At 39.3% G+C, this 16,788-nt stretch overlaps 1 protein-coding gene across 2 annotated transcripts in view; it reads right to left on the bottom strand.

The window, feature by feature from the left end:
• Positions 1 to 16,788, bottom strand: part of Csrnp3 (cysteine and serine rich nuclear protein 3) — a 78,817-nt gene that overhangs the window by 8,940 nt on the left and 53,089 nt on the right. Inside the window, exon 2 of one of the 2 annotated variants that reach the window (XM_059259164.1) lies at positions 10,833 to 11,092. The exons of the other annotated variant lie outside the window; for it this stretch is intronic. Coding sequence (XP_059115147.1) covers positions 10,833 to 11,092 — 260 coding nt within the window. The remainder of the gene's footprint in view (positions 1 to 10,832; positions 11,093 to 16,788) is intronic. 2 annotated transcript variants of the gene reach the window in all.

Genomic DNA, 16,788 nt, shown 5'->3' with positions numbered 1-16,788 from the left:
GTGATAATATTAGGGAAGAAGGGAACTAAAGAGAGGCAATTGGGAGAGGAAAGACAAATGCCACCTCTATTCTCTCATATGCGGAGTCTATGTATGTATGTATGTATGTATGTATGTACCTATCTATCTTCTATCTGCCTATATATATCTATATATCTATCATCTCTCTATCTACCTATCATCTGTAATTCCAGTATGTAAGAAGTAAAGGCAAGGGGGTTGTAGATTTGAGGTCTGCCCCACATACACACATATATACGTACATGCGCGTGCGCGCGCGAGCACACACATGCACACACACACACACACACAGGTATAAAATATCAGCAGTGTCAAGATCAATCTTGGCCTTAAACTCTCGTTTGTATGTGTGTGAAAGAAAGAGAAATTAGAAGTGGAGGTGAGAAAGAAGCAGTAGAAACTGGTATGATGCAGTAACAGCAGCCTGTTGAATCTGTAACAGAGGTTTATGGAAGCATGTGACCTACATTGGTGCATTTAGCATCACAAACCCTCAGAAGGTAGAAATTATCACTAAATCTGTCACCTAGTGAGAAAGCTGAGGCGCAGTTATAATAAATAATTTGCTTAAGATCATAAGGCTACTAGGACATGATCCTAAATATCTAATTGCATACAGCTTGTACTGCTTGCAGTCATGGTAAATAGACACACATTTTACATAATTGACAACTTCAGGACAGGCATGTGCCGCTTAGTCCCTGAGTATGCTGGCACATAACCCAATCACAATAGACTGGAATAAACAGGCAAGGAATCTAATCATTTTTAACTCCGTTCAGAAGGATTTCTGAGCTAGGGTTCACACAACACTTGAGAACACACAGTAGACACTTAGGAGAGGGGCTGGCACACTTGTGAAAAAGGAAAACGGTCAGAAATGTAATGATTTAATGGCCGAAGGTTCCTTAGTGGGTTGGAGCCAAGAGGCACCACAAAGTCACACCATGCAACAGGGCTCATGTTAGAGGTTTATTGGGGCAGGACGGGTGTGTGTGCAGAGGTGGCCTCTGACCTAGAACAGAAGGAAGAGAAAGCTGGGAGAGAAGGCGCTTTCATTTTATAAGGGGGTAGAGTGCATGCACATAGGGTGAGTGCGCGACTCATGGACAGTCACAGTGTCACATCTTGGCTTCTGTTGCTGACATGTTCTGCTGTCATCACTGGGTCCTCGAGGGTAGGCTGGTGTAGATGCCTGAATGCTAACAAGAAGGAAGCTTAAATCTGAATTTGGGATAACAAACCCACAGTGGGTGCGGAAACTCCACCCACTGAGCAACTGTGGTTTCAAAAGTCTGGTACAGAATAGAATATGATACATTCATTAACCTGTATGCTATCCAGATGATTGGACCCACAGGATCACTCCCATTCTTGGTCCATAAGCAAAGAATATGGAAATCAATGCCAGTCTTTAAAATGAAGCTTCTCTCTTTTCTTCTGCCGTAGCTGATGAGTAATTTATTTGTGATTTGATTTCACTGATTTGATCTTATATTTTTCTTCTGTTTCTATGCATTCATCTATTTCATACTGCTTGGACTGTAAAATGTAGTCCTGAGTTGGGTCTCTGACAACTCTGAACATGGGACTTTACTCTTGAACAGCTGTGTAAATGCGTTCAGACTCAATCTGGGAAGGAAAGCCCTACGGCCTGCCTTAGAATGATAGATGCCAAACATTTCAATGTTACAGATGTGGACCCATGAGAAGTAGTAGTAAGCCATTTCAGCAGCTCATTTTGCATGTCTAGACACATCAGAGACACACGACACAGTAGTGTGAGAAAGAGAGGGGATTTTGCATCAAGTCAAAGGCAGGATGCCCAAAGAAAACAAATGACATTCAACTTCCTTTTTTCTTCCATTTTAATTGTTGATTTAATTTTTGTTTCCACACAACTTACTTTCTTTTTGTTTTTATCACTGATAGTTTCATATTGACGATTTGAATTATTAATAATTCCATGCACATAATAGGTTTTGAACAAATCCATCATCATTCTCGCTCCTCCAAACCCTTCTCTATCTCACCATCACTTCCTCTCCCAACTTTGTGTAATCCTGCTGTCTTTTTCTTTTAAGTCCACTAAGCCCAGTTAGAGCTGCATTTACATGCACAGGTGTAGGACCATGCCTTTCAACTTTATTTTACCTCGTTCAAAAAAGTAGATAAATTCTACTGTCAACGCACTTTATGATCCAGGCAGTATGGTATAGATAGATGCTTGCAAATTAAAGAAAAATATAAGGTGTGAGAAAAATAATGATATCAAATTACAAGTCAATCACTCATCCCCTTTACAGAGTCAAGGCAGGAGAAAAAGCTTCACTTTGAATGATTGACATTTATTTCCATTCTATTTCATTGCTTATGAACCAAAACATGGATTGATTCCATGATTCCAATAATCTGGATAATATGTAGGCTAATGAATGCATTATGTTCTAGGAAATATAAGGTTAAAACTGTTAGTGCCAGTAAGTACACCAAAGAACTAATTCAATGCAAAATGGTTATGATGAGGAAAAAAATGATGAAAATATGGATGAACTCAAATGTTAATACAAAATAAAACTGAAAATAAAATCACTTAAATAAAGCACTTAAATTGTTTGTCTGTTAATAGAATGTTCTGGTCCTTACAAAATTACTAGCACATATAAAGATCAAAGTGGGAATATGACTGAAAATTCATTCTGTTCTAGAAGACCAATTGCCATCCAGCACCATCAGGATGCTGCTTCTGAGAGTGAGCCGAGCTGCTGCATGTTCAGCATCAAATACTGAATTCCATAATTATCTCAATTCATGGGATGACAAAAGTATTTATTTTATAGTTGTGAAGACTGGTGCTTGTAAAAGGTAGTTTGTCCAAGTCTAGTTGAATGACTGATGTTACTCACCATCAAACTCAGTGTTTATTCAATCCCAAAGTCTTTCCTGATAGTCAACGCCAGTTTAGAGAGAAAATCCTTAAGAGTAATGGTAGAAAATGCTTACAGAGGAGTTTAAACAAACAAACAAACAAACAAACTAACTAACTAACAAAAAACCAGAACAAAACCAAGCAAACATGAAATCATTGGATAAGAGCTAGATCTAAGAGTTGACCGTGGTTCAAGAGTGGCCAAGGGCACAAAGAATGGTCCAGGCTTCCTTCAGATTAGCTCCTTCAGAAATACAGGCTATGAATCAGACACAGAGAATACAGAAGAAAGCAGCACGGAGGTCTCCACTCTTCCCATGTGGAGGTGGCCTTTCTGGTGGTATTAGGAGAAACTGGCCAAAGCTGAGTGACCTAGTGTGTGAATCTTGATTTTCTCAGCTTAGTCATTTATTCTGGGCTGTATCTAACCAATGTAGCCTGTTCCCTAATTCTATCATGCTACATTAGTTTTACTGGTTGATGTCATATATATTTCTCCTATTATCCTGTGTTCACACTGTGAACAAAGCCTCTGTCTTAATCTCTACTCTACTCCTGGTATGTAGTATGTTAATGCTACATACATCTCACATACTTGGTTAATAAACTGGTTTTAATAAATGAATAGATTTTCTTAATCACTATGCTGTACTGCCAGTTCCTAGAGTAGGTACGTGGCTTTAGAAGGGCCAGTAGTTCTGCCATCTAAGGATCTCCAAGTCAGTTGGGGAAAAGAATGCAATAAACATAACACAGCATAGTAAATGCACATATTGTAGAAGTCAAAGAGGGAAGAAAGGACAGGATAAAAGGAAGGCGAGGTATCAAGATATAAAGCAGAATTATTTACTTGCATTTCTAAATCCACAGTGTCTTAGAAGAAAGTGGTCTTCAAGCCAGAAATGGGAGAACAGGCATGCCAGGAAAGATTCACATCAAATATGAGGAAGCACCAGAGTGGAAGAGACTCAGGGGCTTCATGTGAGAAAGCCCAGGCCCAGACAATTCATGCTCCACAGTCATGAAAAAGCCTAAGTTACGATTACTCATTCTAACATCTGTGAGGAGTCACGGGGAAAGAAATTAAATGATGATCAAAATGGGAATGAATTGTTTTTTTTAAAAATGCTAATTCTGGAAAGCAATATTCTAAAAAGAATGATTTAAACAGATGGTCTCAGTAAAGGGGATAAATGAGAGCATGGAATACTAAGCTACTGACAGGGTTCGTGAGAGAGAGAAAGCTAGCCATTTTTCAAGTGAATTCTATGCAGAACCTCTCAATATAGACAAGCTAAAAGCAAGGTGCACAGAGGCCTTGGTTCTCTGCTCTGCTGGCCCCTGTTCCCACAACCCACACATCACAGCTGGAAAGCCCAGTGCTATTGTCTTGGGAATTTGTTGTTCTTGCATAATCCTAAGAACTCATTTTGAGGCTCTGAGAAGGTTCCACATGCACTCTTCACATGAAACAGTAGTATCTAACTGATAAGTGTGGTTGGATAGTGAAAACAGTGACTCCTCTTCTGTTGCATTATCAGTGTGTCCAGGAATGAGGCACGCATTGTTTTTATCCATCAGTGACAGCGGCTCTTTATGGAAAGGATTTTCCTGGTAGAAATAGTGGCCATAGTGGTGTGATGCAGGAACCACTCCCCCACTCCTCCTAAGGATCACTGCTTTCACAGGATTTCCCAAACTTAGCTCTGCCTTGTAAAATTCAGTTTTCAAATCAAAACCTGGATAAGGACAAGATTGTTTGTTAAAATACAACCAAACCTTACCGATCTCTTTAGGTCTAGCATTAAAGAGAGCTCCATACATGGGGATACTAAAATCTTTTATTTTTTTTATGTATATAATGATGCATGTTTGGCTTCAAAGAGTTAAGGTTTGCTTGCTTGTTTAGCCTCCCTTTTGCTTTCTTCTTTGTTCTACTTACTTAACAGGAACAACTGATCGGATCCCCAAAGCTATTGTATCTTCATGTGCATCTACGGAAAGAAAGTATGTGAGCTGAGAGTGGACAGTATAACACACTTCTATACACTGGGCAGATCTGTACACTGGCACATCTGTTGTATGGGTACTAGTAAACAGGATTGTATGGGGGCGGGGAATCCAAGGTGACAACATCCCTGCCCCAATAGATTCAGTGGGAAGAACTGGGAATGTTTAACACTACCGAACAGAAATATATAGAAACCATAAACTAGGTTCAGATATGTGCATGTCTACAAGCACTGCTTTTAAACACTTGGGGTTCAGAAAATAAATACATTTTGTGTTCCACAATGCAGATTTGGGGTGAAAGGTACGGGATACGGTAGAAGGTTTCTCTGTGGAAAGAGGAACTGCCTGTTAAAGCCATAAAGATAAAACACTATTTTAATGAAGTAATGTATTCTGGGTAACCAGAGATTGGTAATTCAGGCTGGCATGTACAAGACATGTATTAAATGAAAGATTTCCTAGTTATGAGGTATGAATTAAGAAGGATGACCCAGTTTATAAGGGCTTTGGCAAATTGAAGAAAAACATTCATAACACTTTGATACTTAGTCAATTTTATATTATATTTCTTCAGTTTATTAGCTATGACCTTCAGGTGGCAAATTAAAACCAATTTAATCACTTCAGCCAGAGCTTATGCCACATAATGAGGCCTTCTAGCTCAATAAATAAGTCATCTGAAATCATAAGAAGTCTTTGGAATCCATAGTACCACAAAAGTCACCAGAAAGAATTGTATCAACATATAAAACATATCTTTCCTAAAATGCATCCTTCCTTCTGGCTTAAATCAATATTATCTCTTCCAGTGGCCAATAATAAGCCAGGATGCATCCAGCAACATGCTGGTAAATACTTAAGCAACTGACACTGTGTGGACATAGTTATCATTGCTGGGGGTTAACAAGTTCTGGGGCTTAAATATTTCCTTCTCAGCTAATTTTGAGATACAATAGGGGAGAATGAAAACACAATTTATTCTAGTGAGCAACATCACTGGGCGCACCCCACATTAAATCAGGAGAATTTATGCAGTATTTTTCCAGGATTAAAAAAGTAACATTCCTTGCACAGGAAGAATGTAAAGATCTGATTACATATGCTTGATTGTTCCTTGTCAACTAAAATACTGCAATATTTTGAAAGAACATATCTTAACTACATTATACATACGCAGGGTAGAAACCCACCCTGTCAGTCTCCCTCGCTTTGCTTAGGTATATTTTCTCTGTACTTGTCAAAATAGGTTGTGTATATGTGCATAAGACAGAGCAGGTACTTGGCACAGCAACGTTTTCCATTTGGTGCCAAAGCTTGCCTCTGTTTAAGATGCATGCATTATAGAAGCTTTGCTACTTAGTATGTTCTGAAGCCATCTCTCCAGAGTTTCACAGTGATGTTCTGAACAGTAATTAGCTCTCAGCAACACCATGACCAACATGATAAGCCGTATCTAAAAATGATCTGCAATATAAGGAAGAAAATTCAAACCACAGTTTAAAATGTTGAAACGGTCAGTTGGAGAGATAATTCATCCTTCCCATCCGAGTGCCTAATCCCATGTACTCCCAAGGCCATCTAAATGCTTTCGCTGGACAATTAATGCCAAGACAGTTGAAGAGATGCAGAGAGCTGAGCTGGAGGTGAAGTGGAGAATGTTCCGTAAGTTAGCCAATAATGACTATAGTATTCATCACTTTGAGATTTTTGAGTAAAAAAGATTTAGATGGACTTTGTTGTTCTTGTTGGGTTTTTTTTTTTTTTTTTTTTTTTTTTTTTTTTTAGAGGATTCATCATTAAAAACTGGCTGCTCTCTTTGCTTCAAATTTGGAAAGAGGAGCCAGTATTGTGTAACCCCAGAGAGCAGCTAGAGATGGTTAACCAAAAGTGGAAGAATGGAGCTTCGATCCCGGGAGGTAAAGGGAGAATGATGTGATTGTAGAAACACTGGCAAGGAGAGGGAGGTCACATCTGCACAAGCTGCACTCTGTTTCTCAGAACAATGCAGTGGAGTCTCCAGGATGAAAACAGAGGCATCTAGGACAGCAGCTCTCTGTGGGACCTGCAAACAGTGGCTGAATGCATTGTCCAGAAATAAGACACAGGAATAAAGGCCAATGCAATTGTTCAACCATGTGCTGCGGATTATTAAATCTAAGCACTTAATCTGCAAAGGAGTGTAGTATTACAATGACTATGTTGGTTACCATGAAGTGTGTGACATCTGAATGGGCTTGACAGGAAAAGGAAAACTGTACTCTGTAATTTAGAAACCTAAAGCTACTTATTTCTTCTAGGAACACACATTTTATTCAATTAGTTTTTTTCCATTACTTATTATAGTCAATGTGTGAAACATCCATCGTGCCAACAAAAACGATATACCCTCCAATAAAATTGGATTTGTTCTATATATCTAAGTGTCTATAACTATATAATTTCTTGATATCTATATAAATCATAACTCAGGAAATGAATTGCCAAATTAAAAGCAATTTTTATAGTCAAACCCTAGACTTCTAGTCTTGCTTTATTTCCAATATGTTTATTTTAAGGAAACTTCTAGAAGCATGTATAAATAGTTCCTCTGTTTGGAACTCAGCAGATTCTCTGGGAAATTCAGAGACACTGTGTGTGAGAACTTTATCATTGCTGTATAAGGCCATTGTCTTTTCAGATAAGGAAAGCAAAGGCCGAGTAATTGAGTTATGGTGACTCTGACGTGAGGGTTTGGGGAAGGTTCAATGTGCCAAATGCTGCTCTGTCATTACTCCACAGGGAGCTGACTGACACTCCCAGAAAACCATCTCAGGAAAAGCCCATTTGGACTAAGTTTCTCGCTCCCTTCCTCTCCCTCCTCCACCTCATCTCAACAAGGCTTTATTAATAGCCCTACTCCATTTGGGGCTGACCATCCTTCTGCTTCTGCCTCTGGAGTGCTAAGAACACAGGTGTGTGTGTGTGTGTGTGTGTGTGTGTGTGTGTGTGTGTGTGTGTCTGTGTGTGTGTGTGTGTGTGTCTGTGTGTGTCTGTGTCTGTGTGTGTGTGTGTGTGTGTCTGTGTGTGTCTGTGTCTGTGTGTGTGTGTGTGTGTGTCTGTGTGTGTCTGTGTCTGTGTGTGTGTGTGTGTGTGTGTCTGTGTGTGTCTGTGTCTGTGTCTGTGTCTGTGTGTGTGTGTGTGTCACCACGCCCAGCAGCAAAACTTATCATTAACAATCTTTTCTCTCCTCTTTGGACCGGCCTTCTCTAGCAAGGTTTCTCTGTTGCTCCCACTCAAAGCCATGGAATCAATTTTGCCACATCTCCTTCACAGAGGAACTTATATTGGAAACAAATGTGTTAAAAGAAAAGTTCCTAGTATCAGTGGAATTTTTGGCACAACTATCATTTTGCGCTAGTTAATTTGGGATTGGGGATAATTAAACCTTAGACAAGTATAATTCATGATTTTTTTAACACAAAAATTAATGCTAGAACTGCAGTGAAAACACACAGGCCTTCCCTCTCGTGTATTTTACAATACCAATCCACAGCGCTCTGAGGTTTTAGCTTCATGTAACGTGTTTCTGAGTACATGTGTCCTGAGGCCAGAGAGGCTAAGTTCAGATCAATGCAGAATCCCCTAACAGTTAGCTTCCCTGTCATTTGGAAGAGGGGATGGTAACTAAATGCCTTATGTTTACAACCAAAGGACAGGCTACATGTTTTCCCATGAGAATGACACCCTAGGGGTGACATGCACTGGCATGGCACCCGCCGGCTTGTCAGCACCTCCACCTAAGCACAATTGGTGCTCTTTTCACGTCTCCTTTTCTTGTTGTGCATGTTAGAAAAGAGCGTGGGAAGAGTCGGAAGAATTACAGCAGGAGAGTAACTCACTGCCTCATGTGGGGAAGACTGCCGGGGCTTGCAGTTCCTTCAAAGAATCAGGGGCACAGCCACCATTTTAAGTTGTCTGGCTCTCCGATCTGTTAGGATCTATCGCACACACCAGCAAGCCCTGGAAAAGGAACGTCCTTCCTAGTTCCTAGATGGAACAATCAACTAATCTGATAATAGGAAGGAGCAAAATAATGTCAACCAGTTTCCTACTCGGTGGGGTGGGATTTTTTTTGTTGTTGTTGTTCCTATGTGATCCTTTTATCTCAACTATGTTCTGACGATTTGATCCCATTGGGTGTTTCTGAGGATTCATTTAACCATATGTGTAAAGTGCTTAGCAAATAAAAAACACCTAGTGATTGGCAGCCATTACCACTGATTTACTAATATTCGAACTAGGGGAATGATGTCATCTTTGGGGAGGTAGTGGAGTTAGTTTGCAGAGAAAAGCTGGAGTTCAGAAACAAAGTTAATAATCATTGCTGAATTAACTGCACTAAAATCAGTCAGAAGGACAAAAGCAACCATGATAAGGAACTTTCAGTGAAACATCCAAAAATACTGGCAAAACAATTTGTGACATCCTGGACACTGAGTTATGTCCAGCTCAGTTTAACTTACTGTCTTTACATGCAATTGAGAATGGGCATATAAATGAACAGGAAAAATGTAGAAAAGAAGATATTTTGAGGTATATGCCACACTTCTGCTAACTGATTTCATAAATTAAAGGCATAGGTAACAAAGATTCTTATATTGCTTCAGGAACTTAATGAATGGGTTTATGGAGACTACTCCCAAAATATATTCTTTGTAATTAGATATCAATAGGAGAATGTTTTTATATATTAATAGGTGATTAATCAAGGCATTGTCTGCATTTTGTTTTTCTCCAACCTAGCTGCTGTGCCCATACCTCTTGATAACATAAACATCCTCCAACTCCCAAATCCGAAGAAGACCTTGCTGTCTATCCTCACCACAACATATGACCTTTCTTGTGATTTTTTTCCTTTCCACATCATAGCAAGCAAGCTATAGTGTGCCACCTATACCCATTCATCTGCAAGCCAGATCCCCAGGGGTTCCAACTATCACTCTGTCCTTGTAAATACAGCTCACCAACCAGAACTGCCCATCTTACCTCCTCAATTCCTGTCTCCTCTGGAACATGTTTTTTTCTTTCCTTTATGTTCAGTCCATTTATCCTACACTCATCTCCCTTCTGAACAGCTCTATTAGCCCCTTCACTGGTCTGACTGGACACCCCTTCTCTCTTAACATGACCTTCTTGACCCTTAAACTATTATCAAATAATTACATGACTGTCATAACAATTCCAACCTGTGCTTAAAACTTATGGTAACTTTTGATTTTCTGAAGAGGAAGAGAGACAAACACGTTAATGTGGTTCCACAGCCTCCTTCATGCAACTCACCTGCCTCAGATCCAGCAAACAGCCCTTGTCATCCTCTGTGCCTAGTCACTATCTCAGATCCTCCTTTCCCTTCTTTCAGGAGCACTCCTTGACTTCTTGACCACATCTGTTTCCTGTCAAAGACTTTCATAACACCTTACAGCTTTCTTGGATAGCCCTGAATGAAATTTTGACTCAATTTCCTCTGACCACTTGATTGATATTTTCCTCTCCTACTAAGATGCAAGTTCCCATAGACAGGGAGCCACGTCTATTTTTAGCTTCCTGTCAGCCCAGTCCAAGCACATTCATAAAGGTGTGTACGATGTAGCAATATCCAGCAGGAAATACTTGTGGAATGGATGCATAAATAATGTCAGATAAGCAGCCCATGAAGGGAGTATACTTACTGCTTTATAAAAAGAAGAAAAGAAAGAAGGGAAACTGAGGAAAAAGACTCTGCGGGCAGCTTGTCTGTCACGTGAAACAGAGTCTGGTCCATGCATAAAAATGGGTAGCTCAGATGCTCTAAGAATATGAGATTTTTGCAAACAGCAAACGAAAGTTTCACCTTTAGCTTTAGAGAGTTGAGCTTCTCCTCCCGGAGATGTTCTCTCAGCATCTCCCGGTGCAGCCGTTCCTGCTCCCTTGCAAACTCGCCCAGGGTGTACTGGCGCACGCTGTTGTGACGGCTGGACATGCCCAGAGTGCTGCCCCCCTGGCTGGGCACACTGGTGAAGCCCTGCCTCCTGGTGAAGTAGTACACCGTGACACAACTGAAGTGCACACTCTTCGTCCTCAGCCGCTTCTCTCTTTTGAGGATGGAGGACGCTGGAAGAGAAAGCAGCAGGTCAGTGTAGCCCAGCGCAGCAGCTCCCAGATGAGACCAAGAAAACACCCTGGATCCTGAGTCTACTGAGGATCAGAACATTCGGAGCCCTGCCGGTTTAAAAACTACTGCATCCCAGAGTTGGCAAAAGGGACTTTTAATTTCCTTTCTTACAATTTTGTTTTTTCTAGGCATAGTAGAGTAGATTTTAAATGTTTTTGTAATGACTGTTGAAGCAAATTTCTGGAGAGTTGCCAATTATTTTAGGGATTAGCAGCAGAATTTAGTTCCTTATTTTCTCGAATCCTATAAGTTTTAGTTTTCTGGATTTCACACAGGTAATATTTTATCATAACATGTAACCCTCCATACCTTGGGTATCATTTTTAAGAGTATGTCTTGCATTAAAAATAAACCTATCAAATAAATGAGAGGAATGTTCTAATATTCTGTAGAACAGAAAGGTGGTTATAGGGCATCAAAACTTATTCTATTTTTTTTAGAGAATAAGAATAGAGACACTGAAGGGTTCTAAGACAAAGACATGGCAAATGCTTATGGAAATGCTATTTAGAGTCAATGGATAATTGCATACCATATAGATATATGTATCGAAAGAACTGGCTGTGCATTGTGGATATATACAGTTGTCATATGTCAATAGAAATATATTGCTTATAACACTGAAAAGATAAAATAACCCCAAGTAATTAAAATTCATGAAAAACAGCTTATTGACACTACTTAGACATTTCAACAACTTTAATCTAACACAGCTTTCATTAGGTAAAATAGTATACCCCTATAAATAACACTATAGACAATACTATTATAAAACAAATATTGTAAAACACTATAACAACTATTATAAAACATAATAAAAAATTCCATAGACTATTTCAGGACTTCTTTCTCTTCATATTATTTTTTATTTAACAAAATCTGTATGCTTTTGTATACAACAGGGATGTTACACCACGGAATTGCCAAATCAAATTAATTTATGTATGCATATCCTTGCATATTTTATGTGTTGATGATTAGAACCATTATTATTAGTTGCGGGACAGAAGAATGGACTGAGCAATGAGGAGGGTTTGTGTACACACTAAGACTGAGCAAAAGAGAGTCATATGTTACCAACAGGACCTCCCAAAGCTGGACGGCCTATTTGGTTGAATCCTTTTATTCCACAGTAGACCAGCTTAGACTTAGGGAGTAATAATGAAAGTATTCCGCCTTCAAGACACAGGAGGGTTGATATGAGGTGAGACTGGAATCTAAGTGTTCCTAGAAGGGAGAAAGTGAAGGCTAATGTGATGTTGAGAGTCACAGATGTCATTTGTCAAAGTGACTTTGTTTAGTATAATTACTGTCCAAAATAAACTTAAACCAAAGTTAAAAAACCCAGCTATTATGTCATATAATAAGTTGACTTATGACTTGGAAAGAAAGAACATCACTTGAGAGAAAGAAATGCATTCATAGTGTTACAGGTCTGATGTCTATGTCCTTCACACTCAGATATGTTGAAATCCTTTAGAGTATAAGCCTTCTGGACCTTATAGATCAGGATCCTTATAGATATAGTCAGATGAAAATGAAATTAGTCACCCTAATCCAATAGGATAGGTGGTCTTACAAAAAAAGTGAAATGGAGACACAGACTCAGAAAGAAGGGAGATCACGTGAAGAGACAGAGAGAAATGTCATAGGAAGGTGAATACAGACACTGAGTTACACTGCCAACAACCAAGGATGCCATCAAAATTAGAAGTACGTAAGGAAGAACTCTTCCTTGTGATTTTCAGAGGGACTGCCACCCAGCCATCTCTTTGATCTCCAGAACTGTAAGAAAAGAGATTTGTGTGGTTCTCAGCCACTCTCTTCATGGTGCATTTCTATGGAAGCTGCAGGAAAGCATGGATGCTCGTGAAGAAAAAGCAGATGGTGAATGAGAAAGCCTCAGACAGCAAGACAACATTGTTGCACATGGACAGGAAGGCTGGTGTGATGTATGTCATTTTGTAGGTTTATTTACGTCATAAACACTGATAAAGGGCGTACTATATGCCAGCACTTTCTAGATAGGGTACAGCTGTGGAAAACCTGGACCATGATACAACGAAGGGACTCAAAGTTTAGACAGTATGAGAAGGACATTACTGTGAAAACTAAATTTTCCTACCTACCCTCTTTCCTTAAAAAAAAAAAAAAAAGCCTTTTATTAATTTTGTGGGGTGGTGGGTAGGGCATCCTTTCATCAAGCCTGGTGGCAGGTTCCTTAGACTCTTGCCTTCTTTTCTATTATTTTACCTCCTCAGAAGAGATTTCCAAAAAGTAAATACATTCACACGTATATATTACTTAACTACTTATTTGCATATCCTTGCAAATTATTTATTGCAACATTCTTGTATTCCTGGCAGTAGAGACAGTTTTTCACTTTGATTGAAAGATGTTGCTGGGCTTCATAACTCTAAGCTTAAATCATCTCAAAACAGAGAAGACTGTTAAGATGTAAGAGATCCCAACATAAAGCAAAATTTTGCCTCCAGATCAGAAACCCTCATCTGTAACTGACAGCAGCTGAAGCAGGACCTTCTGGAATTTAGGAGAAACCTTCCACCTTTTTGCTCTGATTATCATTAAAACAGTACCCTGAAGACATAATCCTTAGGAGCCATAACTGTAGAGACCAGGGGAAGTGTTTAATGTACTCATTTAGGGTTATTATCATAAATACCTCTGACAATTTCTGGCTTATATTTTTTAGAAAACAGTGGTTCTCTAGACAAATTAATTTTTTAACAATGTATTCTTCACCCATTTGGATGTACCTATTATGTTACCCTTTCCCCAAAGCTAAATTAACCACCCTGTTTGGAGACCTTTGTGAAACTGGCAATGTGGGAGAGGACAGACACTCTTCAGCTATGTCTCTGGGGAAGACTGACACTGTAAAAGTACATTAGGAATCCTGCTGCCTCCTGTATGCTAGGGCCTACAATGACACATTTGCTGATTGGTTGCTTTAAGATTATAAACAGCACTGTAAAGACAATGATCTAAAAGCTGATGAAATAAACGGCTTTGAAATACTCAAAGTTCAGTCCAATGGAGATTTCTGCGGGTTTCTAGAAAGTTAGGAGACATCCAGGACCCTCTCCTGATGATTAAATCAGAGCCCCAGCATGGGCCATTAGGAAGTATCACTTGCCTCCAGGCTTCACTATGACTACCTTCATAGGATGGAATCATTAAATAAAAGAATTTGTGTTCTTCAAGCCTGGAAAAAGACTAGATTCACTCAGCACATCTGCCTCAGGGAATCTGAGCACCCCTGATAGACCGCCATAGTCATTTGTGCCCTTTACAGAATGAATGAACTCCACTTTGTGTGTCTATAGAGTTCATATCAGCTTTGCTGCAGTGAGGTCAAGAGCAAGAAAAAGAAAGACGAGAATGTGGCTTTTAATACTGCTTTCAAAAAAGGCAGTTTTCATATTCCACACCAATTTGAAGCACCTTTCAGTTTATTTCCTTTCATCCAACCACAATTGCCATCCCAATATAAAAGCATCTAAGCACAATGATGCCACGTCTACCTCCCAGAAGACAGTTCTTGGGAGCACCCAGGAGCCTATGTGACAGAGTTTCTCTCAAAACCAAAACAATGAAACCCCAAAGATGGGAAAATGGTTGAACTCACAACATCAAGGTAAGAATACAGATAAATAACAGAATCTACAACATGTTATGTAAAGGAAAAATTCATAAATACAGTGAATTGAAAAATGTAAACCCAAACCTAAGAATTAGAACACCATTGACCATGTTTAAAAGAAGCAATTGCCCTGACAAATACTGTACGTTTCCCGACCCCATACAAAACATGAGTTAAAACAAACAAACAAAAACTAGGCATTGTGGCACATACCTGTAATCCTAGCACTTAAGAGGTGGAGGTAGGATGACCAGAGGTTCAAGGCTACCCTGGTTTACATAGTGAGTTTCAGGCCAACCTGAGATCCTGCCTCAAGGAAAAATGGCTGGGGCCATGTGAAAGGAAAAGAAAGAAAGAAAGAAAGAAAGAAAGAAAGAAAGAAAGAAAGAAAGAAAGAAAGAAAGAAAGAAAGAAGGAAAGGAAGGTAGGAAGGAAGGAAGGAAGGAAGGAAGGAAGGAAGGAAGGAAGGAAGGAAGGAAGGCAATGATTATTGTCTATAGTCATACTACATGGAACACACATAATCTTGTCAGAAGATGAGCAAATCAATGTATAAATGTTAGTAAGTAAGTCAATCAATGAAAGTTGAATCATAGTAGACTCTAAGAAATTTCAACTGACTTTGTTCTACTCCATGAGTTGTGGGAAGGGGGAACACAAAGTTGGGTGGGTAGGGAGTTGGGGGAGAAAGATGAATATGATCCCTGTATGAAATTCTCAAAAAAAAAGTCAAAACATTACTTTCAAAAAAAAATCAAAACCACTCATCCTTATGTGCTGGAATACATCCTCAAGACTACAAGAGTTAGTATATCTCACTTGTCAGTTTTATTTTTTTTCCTGATTAACTTAATTTATAATTAAGCCATTTGACAACACCACTAGTATGTGTCCTTCCATCGGTGATTGCTGCCCACACAGTGGTCCAGATGAACCTCCAGACCATAGACTCCATGACAAGACAGCTCTGCTGAGCAAATGCTCTTAAAGCAATGTGGGCACTATCATCAGACTGACTGTCTTGTTCCTTCTGGAGTCAATAACCATCAACCAAGTCTTGCTGGAGGAGGAAACAGGAAGTGAAGCTGTGTATTTTGACATTAAATTTGGCACATGGAAGTTGAAAGCTCACGGTCCAGTCTTATGTTAAACAAATGGAAAATTTAACTATATCTTTTAGGTACATCATCAACAATATACTTTTATCTCCTGTGCTTGATACTCAAGAGAAAAATGCTAGCGAACTGTTAAATCCACATGTTGAGCTTATTTTTAGATTTTTGGGCAAATCTGGTAGAAACAAAATGAAACTGCTAAATTCATCTTGGTTGTTTGTTGTTATTAGAAAAACCCAGGGAATAAAATGTGTGTGTTTGTGTGTGTGTGTGTGTGTGTGTGTGTGTTTTAATCACACAGGTAAAATTAGTGAGGATTCTAAAGTATGAACATTGGCTCTTACCTTTTGAAGGGAAGCTTCAATTACCCAGCTGAGAAGCTTAGCTTACGGAGAATCCAATTTCTCCGGAAACGATTTTATGTAGAAATTAACAGATTAGGTAACGGATAAATGTCCAGTAAAGTTAAGACTAACTTAGTCTTTATGAATACCACCTGCAGACTTCTTGTGATCATATATTCTTTCTGTCCAACCTGGCGTGATTGTCGGGACTGGGCTGTTCCTGGTCAGGATGTCACACACATGACCTCAGTCTTAACCACAAGTGAGAAATTGAAATGGGTCTTGTAACCAAGATAGACTTATTTCCCTGAGAGTGAGGTCCAACTAGTATCAAGAAGCAATGTTGCCTTGTTCTAGGTGCCCCTCTTTATTCCTTTGGGCCACATTTGACCTTTCCTTAATATATGGGCCCCAGTTGTATTTTCAAAGTTATTTAGCTCAAGTATTTCCCTTTTTGTGAGGGAAATTTCAAAGGGTCGGTGGTATACTGAGGAAGCACCATGAAGCTTGGC

The sequence above is a fragment of the Peromyscus eremicus genome, chromosome 4 (genome assembly GCF_949786415.1).
Source record: "Peromyscus eremicus chromosome 4, PerEre_H2_v1, whole genome shotgun sequence".
Taxonomy (NCBI): domain Eukaryota; kingdom Metazoa; phylum Chordata; class Mammalia; order Rodentia; family Cricetidae; genus Peromyscus; species Peromyscus eremicus.
Note: the sequence above shows the minus strand (reverse complement) of the source record. Positions and strands in the feature narration are given on the sequence as shown.